At 36.9% G+C, this 12,747-nt stretch overlaps 1 protein-coding gene across 7 annotated transcripts in view; it reads right to left on the reverse strand.

The window, feature by feature from the left end:
• The window catches only part of DIDO1 (death inducer-obliterator 1), a 58,028-nt gene that overhangs the window by 31,364 nt on the left and 13,917 nt on the right, over window positions 1–12,747 (reverse strand). For 4 of the 7 annotated variants that reach the window (XM_040575870.1, XM_040575868.1, XM_040575872.1 and 1 more), the window contains 7 exons: window positions 10,130–10,317; window positions 8,454–8,655; window positions 5,876–5,986; window positions 4,677–5,583; window positions 4,066–4,384; window positions 1,333–1,545; window positions 395–617 (listed from right to left, as the gene is read on the reverse strand). In XM_040575870.1, the coding sequence (XP_040431804.1) occupies window positions 395–617; window positions 1,333–1,545; window positions 4,066–4,384; window positions 4,677–5,583; window positions 5,876–5,986; window positions 8,454–8,655; window positions 10,130–10,294 (2,140 nt within the window). In that variant the 5' untranslated portion in view covers window positions 10,295–10,317. Of the gene's footprint in view, window positions 1–69; window positions 618–1,332; window positions 1,546–4,065; window positions 4,385–4,676; window positions 5,584–5,875; window positions 5,987–8,453; window positions 8,656–10,129; window positions 10,318–12,747 lie in introns of all 7 variants that reach the window. The other 3 variants (XM_040575874.1, XM_040575873.1, XR_005824832.1) reach the window with 2 other exon arrangements.

The following is a 12,747-nucleotide window of genomic DNA, read 5'->3' on the forward strand; positions in this document are numbered from 1 at the left end:
CAATTGCTGATTCAAGGTGCACACTGTGCAACCTTTCTTTAAACTTCACACAAATGTAACAATACTTACCTTTTCCAGATCATACACAGTTATTGTCTTTATGGGAAAAATTTAAAGCTTAATCATGAAGTTTGCATCCACAAATCAGCTGGGTAGACTGACAGGCTCTTAATCATACAACTGTCATATGATACAAATGAAACTTCAACAAGTGTTTCCCATTTACGTGCATCTGTGTGTGTGAATCTTTGAAGGTGGAGAAAAGACATTTTGTACCGTATTAAGCAAAAAAAGAAAAATATCCTAAACTCCCTAGTCTTGCAGAGCCAAGAATGGATGGGTATTCAAAGAAAATGTAAATGATTATTCAGGAATATCCCTATGCGATACATACATTTGAACAACAGTGAAGATGAAATGGCAGCAGTCTTTTCAGGCTTTACAGCATTGTAATTATGATCGCTTGCCCAGGAAGGTGTGCTGTTTTCTACTGCTGGCTCTTTAGCGTAAGGTTGAGTGTTTGCCTCAGTCTTGGCAGATGTCAAAACCTTCTTCATGGTCATCTCTCTTTTCTCAGGATATTGTCTCTTCTGGTTTGAAAGAGGTTTAGTACCTGTCTGTAGTGATTAGAAGAATCTTAATTACTAATACTCAAATATAACGTATTTTGCAAACAGTTACATATAGGTAAACAAGTTTCTTTTATGGTAAACTCCTATAAATGCACTTGAAATTAAGCATTTTCATATTCAAGTTTTTAAAGCAAAACATAATACATTGTACCTTCACGAGCAGAGAATGGCTAAAAAATAAAAGCCTCAAAACAACTGTGTTTTCTCTCAATTTTTGTTTGAAAAACTACCAGCCATACTACAGTTGTTTCAAAAGGTAAAAGAGGTTCTAATTTCACTTTTTGCTTCCCAAAACACAGATACAATGCAGTAACATGTTGGCTTATGATTCACAGTATTTCCAAATTATTGACCCAAACACAGTAATTTGGAATTAAATAAAAAAGGCAAAAGTAACTTGTAATTAAATAAAATAGCATACTGCTTATACTTTTTAACTGATTTTTTTTTAAAGCATGTTGCTGTCTAGAAGGTCCTTTCAAGAAATTATCTCTACGTAGGTTCAATTATTAAGATTTCAAAGAAGTGACAGGAGAACATTTTGTCGGAACAATGCTCTTACTGTAATAAAAGGCAAGAGAACTAATAAGAAAGCTCTTCAATGCAGGGCTTTGCAATTTCGTCTGTCTCAAACAGGTGAGCACAGAAATAAGCCACTGTGCTTCAGTACAGCTGATTCAGACAATGAACATAAGCTTACCTGCAGCTGAGTTTTTGGCACGCTGGGTTTTTCAGATTTTGATTTGACCTTCTCTTTAGGTTTTGTTTTTGAATCTTTGCCCGCACTTAGAAACTTCATGGTGGCTGCAGCATGTTTGAGAATGCAGTCATTGCTGCAGTACACAGAATCAGGCTGAGCCACGTTAAAACAGCCAGGACCAATGCACTTTGACGCACCAGGAGTTTCAATTACCTACAGATTGAAGCAGAGCAAGTTCAAACTTCAAAAAGGAAGCGACAGAAAAATACCTTTCAAACAAGAAGAACTTACATATCATATGTGCAGACCACAGCTATGACTGTTAGCGACCTGCGCAATTGCAGTTTTTGTTCTTGAGACGCCACAAACAACCCACACAAATACAGGGATTTCACTCTGGCAACAGTATTTTCAGAATGAGTTGTATTTTTCAAGTGACTGTTACGCCAACAGCAAACTAACGGAGGTTGATTTTCAGATCAAATAAGCACACAAATGCTTTTTTCTGATTCTCTACACTGTGTGAGAAATCTTAATTACACAGAGCTGGTTTTCTCAAGAGCAAGGTTTCTAAAACACATTTTGCTTCTATATCACCAGCAGCTGCCCTTCAACCAGGCGCACACGCAGAGGGAGGCACTCTGCCTGGGGTGTACAGGGAAGTCTTGCTCAAGAGGCTTACTAATGTTAATATTACCAGTCTGCAGCTGACAAGCACAAGCACAACCATTCTCCTACATAATTTTGCCATTACCTAATACTTTTTACACATTGAGAAATCCACATACAGAGTCTGTATTTTCCTCTGCTTCACCATTACTCTCAATTTATATCGAAATGTTATATACTAAGCAGTTAGTTTCCTCTTCAGTTTTAAGATTTAAATCATAGAACATTCCTTAAAAGAAAACAATCGTACATGAGCTCAAAGTCTAGAAATACTTAAGAACTCTTTATGTTCCAACACACCACCTTCTCTGTATTATGCCTTTAGCATCACTTCTTCCATATTCTAGATTACTCAGGAACGTTACACAACTATGTTATACAATTGACCTAATACTCAAAACTGCCGGAGCCTTAGGCAGTCTCTCCCCTATCCATAAACTGCAATTTGTCATTACCAAAATGAATATTTCAGCAATATTTTCAGACAAAAACATTTATATAGCTTATTTTTTCCTCAAAAGTCAGTAAGACACTGTTAATTTCTGTGGTCTGAAAAAAACACGGTTTGGGATTCTTCTCACAAAACTTAAGATTATGCTTTAGAATACCTTTGCATCATGTATACACTTAATTGGGAAGTTTAAGAAACAAGCACGAATTCTTGTGCCCTAGGAGGCACCCAAACTTCAGGTAACTCAGCTGTCACTCCTAATTTACTCAGATGATGACAAAACTTTCATTGTCGAAGTTTGTATTTTTGAAATTCCAATTTTAATCACAGGTAACATGTTAGCATGTTAATATTAAAGAGTAACTGGCGATACTTAGTATTAATTTCAAGTTCTGCTTCTGTCAGTGAAACAGAACCCAGAAGCTGGATGAACAAACTCTCAAAAAAGTTCGTGTTCAGATATGTAAAATAAAGTACACAGAACATAGTTTCAGCTATGTTTGAAAACTTTTTGGAGAAAATGTTTCCCCCACACTTATCTTAAAATAGTAAATATTTATACATTAAGCTCACACTGTTCTGATCTATACATTAAGCTCATTGTGCCGATATCAGCAGTTCTGATATTTGAACTGTTTTCCCATAAGCATTTTGTAGATGTATTACAACAGAAAGTTTTCTCCAGAGATAATCCAGATATAATCAAGACTTATTCTGGATATGATGCCAAAATTCAAAGATTAAGCATCAAAGAACAAATTAATACAGAAAAAATATGAACAGCTGTAGCATTCTTACAACAAATGTACTAAGTGTGCTCTTCAAGGCATATTGAGAAGAAAACAAAAACGTCATTACCACAGTAGCTTCAGCAATACAAAGATGATGACTGCAGCACAAAGTTTTTAAATTTGTGCGCATTGAGTTGAAGAAGATTCTTTGCCTGTATTTTGAACTGGGCATGGAACTTACCTATTACAAAAATTTATGCTTATTTTATATTTTGTGCCAGAATTTGCAGTAATTTGAAATACACATTTTATTACTCTTTCAAAAGGCAGTGTAAAACAATTCTGTACATACTAACAACTTGAAGCAGCATCAGGACTAAAAATTTCAGAACTTCAAAGACTAATTGGAAGTACAAAGGCTGGTATTAACACAGTTGGTATTAACTCTCTTAACTCTTAAGAGATACTTGGCAATGTTAAGTAAAAACTTTCACTCTCGTTGGAAGATATCCAAAAGTATTTGAAATTTTAAAGATAAAATAAGCCAGTCCTTTCTGCTTTTTTCCATAAAAAGAACACCACATTATTTGATTTCTAAAAATATTTTTAAAAAAGCAGAATACCACACAGCACATAGTATGGCATTTCCTTACACCTACACAAAACTTTTGAATTGCCTACTTCAAAACAACACTTAATTTTAGTTAGTTCCCATAGCGATAATCTATGGATAAATTTATGCTGAACAGTAATATTTACAGGGTCGTTCAGCTTTATATTTAGCTTTATAAAGAAAAATTAGATTTACTGCTATACAAGTTAAGCCATTGCCTCAACATACTCTGTGAAATATGAAAAACAGCGAACAATTACAATACTTACAGGTTGAAATATCTTGAGTTTTTTCTTCCCACTTGGATTTGAAGCTTTTTCAATCCTACCCTTGATCCCTTGGTCCTCAACAGACTTTTGTTCAACTGTTCCTATGCTTGTGAATTCCATACCGTCCACATTTATTTGACTTGCTTTATCTTCCTGCTGCTCTGTTTCTGAAATAGGCTCATCCTGTACCTGGAGAATGGTGCAGTTTGGACAGATATAGTCCTCACCATTCCTCTCCAACAGCCGCCCTCGAGCCTCAGAGATACCCACACAGTCACCGTGAAACCATTCCTCGCATCTATCGCAACAAATCATAAACCTGAAAAGAACCAGCAAACAGTAAAGCATTATTAAATGAGACGACAATTAAAGCTTGACGAGTATTTTACGCAGATCTTTACCATGCTAAGGTATCAGTATACTATTTTGCCTCATTTTTCATTTGTTTTCATTAGTTGATCCCCTCTTAAATATTTCTTATAAACCACCCCCCAAAACTTCCAAAAGCTCATTTACATATACCCAAAAGCTATGGAATTTGGGTTATTTTCTCCAATCACAGAAAAACTCCAGCTACTCGCATTGCACGTTTAGTTGAAAGTCTTGCCTACCTGTTGTTATGAGGCTGACGACAGATACAATACAGCGCATTGGGGTCATAAATCTCAGATTCTGGTTTTCCTTTGGGCAATTCTTCAAGTCCTTCGTCTGTAACCCCTTTTACTCCAACAGTAGGCTTTACCTCCTTCTGAACCTGAAGATCTTCAGTGTTTTCCTCAGACACAGTAACCTGACTTGCAACCTCAGTGCCATCTATAATCTCAGGCTCCTGTTTGACAGGTAATTCAGCTTTAACTTGATTTTCAGGCTGGACATCACCCGTTTCTGTAGGATCTTGCTCAGAAGGTCTTTTTCTCAGGCGGTTCTGTATATCTTTCAGTGTCAGTTGAGCAGGCTTCTGTTCAACACGTTTGTTTCTTAGTCGATTCTGCAGTTCCTTTAGTGTTAACCCATCGCTGTCGCTATCAGAAGTATCTTCTTCCTCTTCTTCCTCTTCCTCCTCCTCCTCTTCGTCTTTTGTGCGTCTGCTTTTAGAGCCTTTTTGATCCTTACTACTCCTAGTGCCACTCCTCCGAGTCACAGGTTTTATATCTGAAGCACTCTCGACGCTATCTTCTGAAGCGGTTTCAGCATCTGTGGCTGGACAGGATGCAGGTTCACTTGAATCTTCCAGAGCAATAGGAGCATTCCTCCTTCCTCTGCGTCTTACTGTTGTAAGAAATTCTTCCACTCTTTCTGTTCGCTTTGGTTGTCGTCCACTACGCCTGAGGTTTAAGCCTTGTTGCTGCTGCTGCGGCTGTTGTTCACTAGAGTCCATATCAATATCTCCTGCACCTTCTCTCTTGGCAATTGTAGTCCTTCGAAAACCCCAGGTTTTCCTGAACTCTTTGCTTGTAGGTTTGATAGTTTTTTGTTCCTCCTCATTGCTTTGCTCACCTTTTTCATCCAAAGCTGATGCTAAAAACAAGGTAATAGTTAATGAATTTGTGGTGAGAGAGGTTTTTCCTACACTTTTTATCCAGCATAGTATTATTTTATTTGTGGTGATAAATACATACATCTCCACCTCATTTTATCTGAAAACAGATAAAATACTTTGTTGTGCATGTATCTTGCAGCAGTGGCAAGTAAGTACATCTTAAGCTATGCCAAAATAATCCAACTGCTACAACCTTGTTATTTAAAAACATGTAGGTACAGGATGGACAAATAAGCATACTTTTCTGCTGAATTTAATAAGAAATCTTACCAGGGGAACTGTTTTCCATGTTATCAGTATTAGATTCAGATTCCAATGACACTGGCTGTAAGCTTACAGCTTGTTCCATAGCACAGACACCACTCTCCCCACCCTGAAATACTGAAGACAAACAATATACAAAGCTTAGTTTCAAAAAGATTCATAGCCTAAGTAATTAAGTATTCTGACAAAGTCATTAGTTTATTGTAAAGAGCAAGCAAAATTAACTTTAATTTCAAGCCACTAAAGTCACTGAATACCAACAAAAGTTCACTGAAATCCTTCAAAAACAAACTTTAAATATACAAGTTTGGACAGCGTACTGCCATATTTTAATGAACAGCCTTAGCATTTCTGATATTTCTTTTCTTTGAACAGTAAGAGCCAAGCAATTTATTTTGATAATCTTAAGTCATCAATAAGATCAACTTTGTCAAGTTTAGTGCGTACACAGCATGTATGCTTTAACCCTAAATACATACTTTGTTCAGTTGCTTTTATAATAGCTAAAAACAGTATTTTTTTAAATAGATTTGAACAAAAAAGTTACTGCAGAAGTATGTTATTGTACCTCTTACAAGATCAGAAAACAAATGCATCTGCACACTATTCTATGGACAAATATTCAAATTCTCAAAAAATTCCTTTATGGTATGAACCTGTTCCCTGCAGTTGGCCTGGGAAAAAACTTGTAGCAGTTCCACTCCACAAGGGATCACAGGAACCAAGTATGCACCAGAGCCAGAAGAACAAGACCATGGAGCAGAGCAAGGGGTTATCCAGACAGTGCAGACATGTTTCCTGTTTTAAAGGTGATGGTGGTACTTGGTATCAATTGGTATCAATAACATTTTCTGCTAGAAAGGTGAGCTGACTGCCTGCAGTAGGATAAAACACACAGTAGAAACAGCCAGCTTACAGAATTTCTAAACTATCACTGTTTAAATTATTCATGGTTAGTTTAGAATCTGAAACTGATTATTCTTTGACTAAGTGTCAAAACAGGGAAAAAAAAGGAACCATCCTTATTGAAATAACTTTTACTAGGTCTGTATCTTGCTTATTAAATAGTTTAGCTGCTTTTTTTATTTAATTGTTTCAGAAACTCTGGTGGGTATTCAGGATAAAGCAATACACTTTCCCCTCATTTTTCCTCTAACAAGGTTTACTGGCTAGAAGAAATGATAGAAAATAGAACAAAATAAAGATCTTCTCAAGCATTTCTCTGGGGAAAAAAAATTTGAATGAAACTTGAGAAACACTGTTCCCTGATACTGTTATTTACAAAGAGGTTGTCAGCCTGTGTCACATTCTACCAGAACAATACCCCCGAAAAATATCAAAGAACCTCCAACTATGACAGACGGAGCCCCAGGAAGAAAAAAAATCTGTGCTGACAACCAGGACCCCTGTTTTCCTCAGAAGTCTCCCCCAGCATACTAGGAGACTGTCTTATTTGAGAAGACTTGAGCAAATGACTGAAATAAATACAGAATCTGAGGCTGCACTTCAAGTATTCAGTAATCATCTGGTTCAAACAAGTATTAAAGTTAGTATTACACCACAGTGCAACATTTTAAATGAGTTGCATGCCATGTAAAAATGGTCTCCTAGAATTCGGAAACTATGTTTTGCAGTCATTGCAATCACATTGCTCATGTGAGACTATAATACGCAGTAGTAAGTATACCACAATTAACTGGATAAACAGAAACAGTACTTTCAAAAACAACGAGGAAAAAAATAACTCTCCCCCACGCATGTTTTTGGAGTGGTTATATGCATCTTCCTGGCACAAGAATTACACAGGTTAGCCAAATGGAGACATTAACAGAATTCCTAAATAACAGCGGTTGCTGAAAGAATCAAAGCTATATATATTACAGCTACATGTTTTCAGAGGCATTCTTTAGCAAGCTTTTCAATCTGCTTCCAAATATTGCAGTGTACCCTGGTGATAACTGCCTCCTTATTTCACTTATTGCATCAGCTGCATCACTGTTCTGCTGTATCACACATGATCCTGCTACAGTTTAATTCCTATTTTCTATCATTACATTTAACAAAGTGTTAAAACAGAAATGTAACTATCAATGCTAAGCAAACAATTAAGCTAGAGAATTTTAAAAACCACACTGATATTTAAAAAATGTAACACAAGTTGCAACTTAGTCATTTCAATGAGATACTACAGATATAGCTGTAAAGACAGCAGATTCCAGAACATCGTTTTGATTTCAGATTATCAAATTTGAACATCTCAGAATCAAAAATGAATTTTAAGCCTGTAGTACTATAATAAAGAGCTGAAACTGTTTCAATCTAACAGGAAATTCCATTAAATTCTCCAAAAAAATCATTAACTATATTTGTTTTGTTTTTAAGGGCAACACTAAAGTTATATTCACATCAGAAAAAGGCTGCAATGGAAGAGCAGAATAAAACGAAATATTTAAAATTTACATCTTTGTTTACCTTGAAGATGAAGAAATGCTAAAAGCTACAGGCAGAGGTAATCCAAATTGAGATTTAAATTCCAGATAAAACGTAAAGAAATAAGCGTCTTCAATGCCCTCTATATCTTTACCTGACACAGCATTAGAAGTTTGAATGGTTTCTCCCTGTTGTGACGAATGAAAAGGAGAGCCAGATGAGGGCAGCAAAGGATCAGAGTCATTCAGCATTATCCTTTCAGCACATGCTGAATTTCCTGATTCGGACGCGCCAGACTGAGTCTTTGAGCTGTCAGCAGGACCAAATACCGAAAATCGTCCTTTTCCTGCTGACACCTGGAAAAAAATGAGACAAAATAAGACACCAATGTATTTATGAGCTTATCTTACCACTGTATACTTAAGCTTGGAATTGTTTTTTATCCATTACTTCATAAACCAACTTTTGTTATTTTGCCTTTTTGACAGTTTTCTATTTTCAGAAAGACACTGAAACAGGAACGAAAAGTGGAAGTAAAAAAAATACCACCTCCACCACTTACCAACAGTTTAGACCTTTCAAATAAATTCAAAATACAAGTGTCATCTCATCAATTCACTGTGAATCAATCCATTAAGACTTTCATAGCAGTAACAAGCTGTATTCAACAAATCTATTCCATTTCCAGTATTTAAAAGCATTCTGAATGAAATTCAGTAAGCGTATATTGTACAACGAAAACGCAGAAATCCTTTTAAACTACATTGGCATACTCAGTCTGTACTAAATTTCATCACAGGAGACATACGCAGCTTTGAGGACTTAAATCCAAGTGGCTACTCAATGGTTTTGCAAGGTGGGATAATAAAAAATTATAGCTGAGTATCAGAATTAAATATTCCCTATCGCTGTCCCTTTTACTAAAGACGTTTTGCACTACAGAGCATTTTGAAAGCTTTATTTCAAGAACAGCAGATGACATTAGTATCTGAAACCTTCCCCCCCCCCCCCCCCCCCCCCCCCCCAAAATCAACCCTTGGGAAACATTTCAGAATCAAATCATTTATTTAAAGCATCTGAACAAGACCAACTATTTGATCCGGGGTCCAAATTCACATGCGAAATGGCAAACAAACATGAATACTGACTGCTTGCTTCTGAGCACAAGGCTGAAAATCAGCAGGAAAACCCCCAGAAGTCTGCCACATTAGCACAACACTGGAAAAAGAATTTGGGAGATTAACTGGATAAGAAAAGTCACTTTTGAATTGGTAATTTAGGTGGAGACAAAAGAACAGTAATAATGGCCATAGACTCTGCGTGTCAGGGTTCTGCAATTAAAGATGCACGGGAACTGCCATACTAGGTGTAGGTAATCACTAGAACATTTATCAATGTTTTGAAGCATTAAAAACAGATTTTGGTAATAATCTGCTGTTTAGAAACACTTCTTACTTTCTAAGCAATGATAATCTCTAGGTACTCTCTATTGCCATGTCATCGTCCCAAATACAGGGAGCAGGGAAAAGACCAACCCCACCCTAAATGTGATCTGTCATCAGTGGATCGCTTATTTCATAAAAATTAAGTTTCAATTTGCATGACTGTGGGAATAGAAGTTTTGAAAAAATAACTATACAGATAAATCTACGTCAGCATTTCCCACCTCTGTGCTTTCTCTGGAGAGGATTATACAGATTATATACATCCTTCACCTGTGCCAACCATTCCCACTCAAGGAAAAAAAGGAGGAAAAAAGTTATACAAAAAAAGACAGCAGAATAACCTAATCTTACAGACCCTAGTACTGTATCCCACGTCATTGAATACCTGCTCTAATATGCATTTTGCTCCATTGTCTGAATCAGTGATTACATCCAAGGAGTCAGTCACTGATGGCTGAAGACAGTCTGAGTTAAAAGTGCCTTCTTCCACGCTGCTGCTCTGTAATAACCTTTCAATCTCCCTGTTCAGAATCTCCAACTCATCACACATCACGCAATTTTTAAGTGATATTCCTAAAGGAAGAGGGAAAGTCAGCTAATCACTTCTTGTTCACACTTATATTAAACTGTGAAAACAAACTGTGCTTCTTAAACACGCAAGAAGTGCATCCTGTTTGAACAGCGTATTCAATAACAAACTACAGAAAGAATAGCCTAAAGAAAGGATGGATTTCATAGTGCACAATTAAGCACCGGTGTATGCAGGGCTGTGCGCGCAACACGCTCTTTACAGTTACGTTTGAGCCACAGAGCTGATATTACTAAAGTATTCCAGAAGTCAAATCAGCATCCTTTCTTCTCTGAAGCTATTCTGGCTCCTTGAACTCAGTACGTTTTTCAGTCTGATAGTCATACCCCACCCAGTGGCAAGGCTGCACAGTACACAGTTCTAATTTAACATTATTTTTAACATAACTGAAAACTTAAATTCGATTCAAGAACGTGTGTTTTTTGGGGGAGGGTGGAATGTGGGGGGGGGGGGGGGAGTGGGGACATTATCTTGTTATTATTACCTTTATTACCTATTATTACCTCTATTACCTAGAAGAAAAAAGTCTAACAGAACTACAATTTCAAAATTATTTCAAGTGTAATAAATTTTATGCCTACTGGATTTAACACACTAAAACTACAGAAGTCCCATATTTGCTTTAAAATGCTTGTTTTCCTCTATTATTTAGTATCCCCATTTGGTCCAGATTACACTTATTTACTTATTACTTATTATTTAGCTCCTGCAGAATTGCATCTTAAAGACGGACTAAACACAAATGCCTTTAAAAAGGCTGAAAAAGAAAGTTTATAAAAACAAAAGCACAAAGCCTTAACTCACAATTACACTTTTAAACATAACAAGCCAGCTGACATTGCTAAGTAAATGTTCTACAAACTGTTTGCAAAAAATGTTCACAACATACAGCAGCTTTGGAAGAGAAACAGGTATTTGACTGTTCCCAAATTTGGTATGATTTTTGTTTGTTCCCTAGTTAACTATTGAGTTGCAGTTGAGATTCTGACAAATGTAAGCTGAAGCAACAAAATGGTTACCTAGATTTGAAGGAACTGGACATTTGTGATAAATTTACTTTCTTCTTTCTCCTAATACAGCACATTAATCACATTTCTGAAATTGAGTTCTAGCTGGAAACTGAAAATTGCTGTACTTCCCCAAACAGACAATTCCTATCAACACCCTCCTGCCTTTCTGCCACATCTCCTTTAGAAAGGCTACCGTGTACCTTTGGAAAAATCTTAGACCATAATCTCTAAAAATGATCGTGCAGTACAACAAGATGTTAATAATAAACATACATACTCTTGCTTATTCAGAAATCATCTGGTTTTGCTTAGGTTAGCAACTTCTGTGATAAGCGATCTCCATTGTGAAAATATGTAAGATTCTAAGGCCAACTATAAAGTTGGAAAAACAAATCAATTTCTTAAAAAGGTTCTTTCCCCTTCATGGGGGAAGTAAACTTTGCCAATAAAAATCCCAGGTCTATTGATTTAAATGCTTACGGAACACGTCAGGTCCACATCAAACAAGGGATTCACACTGTCTATTAAATCCACGTTTATGGACTACGAAGAACAAGTGCAGCCCCAACATTACGTGGGCTGCTACTTTCCTACTGCCTTCTCCCCTGCTCACAGTTCGGTGTTGCGTGTCACGTGCACCCAACCCTCTTTACCACAAAACATCCACCTGAATTCTTCATCAATAGATTTAGTTTATTAATTCAGCAGAAAACTAACCGAAAGGGAACCAAAAGGATGAAAACTGAACACCACAACTAGTGCAAAGACACGCAAGAACAGGCGTGGAGAACAAGAGCCCTTTAAGCAGCAGCATGCCGCATCAGCTCAGCCCATCTCACTCAACCTGTGCACACCGTCAGGCACTCAGCAAGAGCTCATCACGTCTTAACCAGCAGTACTTCGTTACCCGCCCCCTCAGCCAAGACTTCCTTTTCAAAATCCGATCAGTTTTAAGCTTGCAAACTGTAACGCGAGCATTCCAGTGAAAGAAAAGTCACTTCGCTAGAATTGGAACAGCAAAAAAAGGATATTCAGCCAAGAAAATATTTATGTAGGTTTTTCCTCCCCCATTATTTTACAGGTAAAGTGCTTCACTACTGCCAAGTTGGGTTATTCAGCCCACGTGGCTTGAAGAAATTCTAGGGAGTATCAGCAGCCAATCTAACAAGAGGCAGAAAAGATATTCCCAAATTCTGAATCCTGCCACTGCAATAGCACTTGTTCACAGACATGCAATACACATTAAAAAAAGATACCTATCCTCCAACATCTTCATTAATCAACAGTGAAAAAACAGAAAGGGAAAGCTTGTAATCTCATTCTTCTTTTTCTGTACATACATTATCACTGTCACTTTTAGACAAAAGCTCATCAAAAGCATACCACTATGTACTGCCATCTTTG

Source organism: Cygnus olor, chromosome 16 (genome assembly GCF_009769625.2).
Source record: "Cygnus olor isolate bCygOlo1 chromosome 16, bCygOlo1.pri.v2, whole genome shotgun sequence".
NCBI classification, from domain to species: Eukaryota; Metazoa; Chordata; class Aves; order Anseriformes; family Anatidae; genus Cygnus; species Cygnus olor.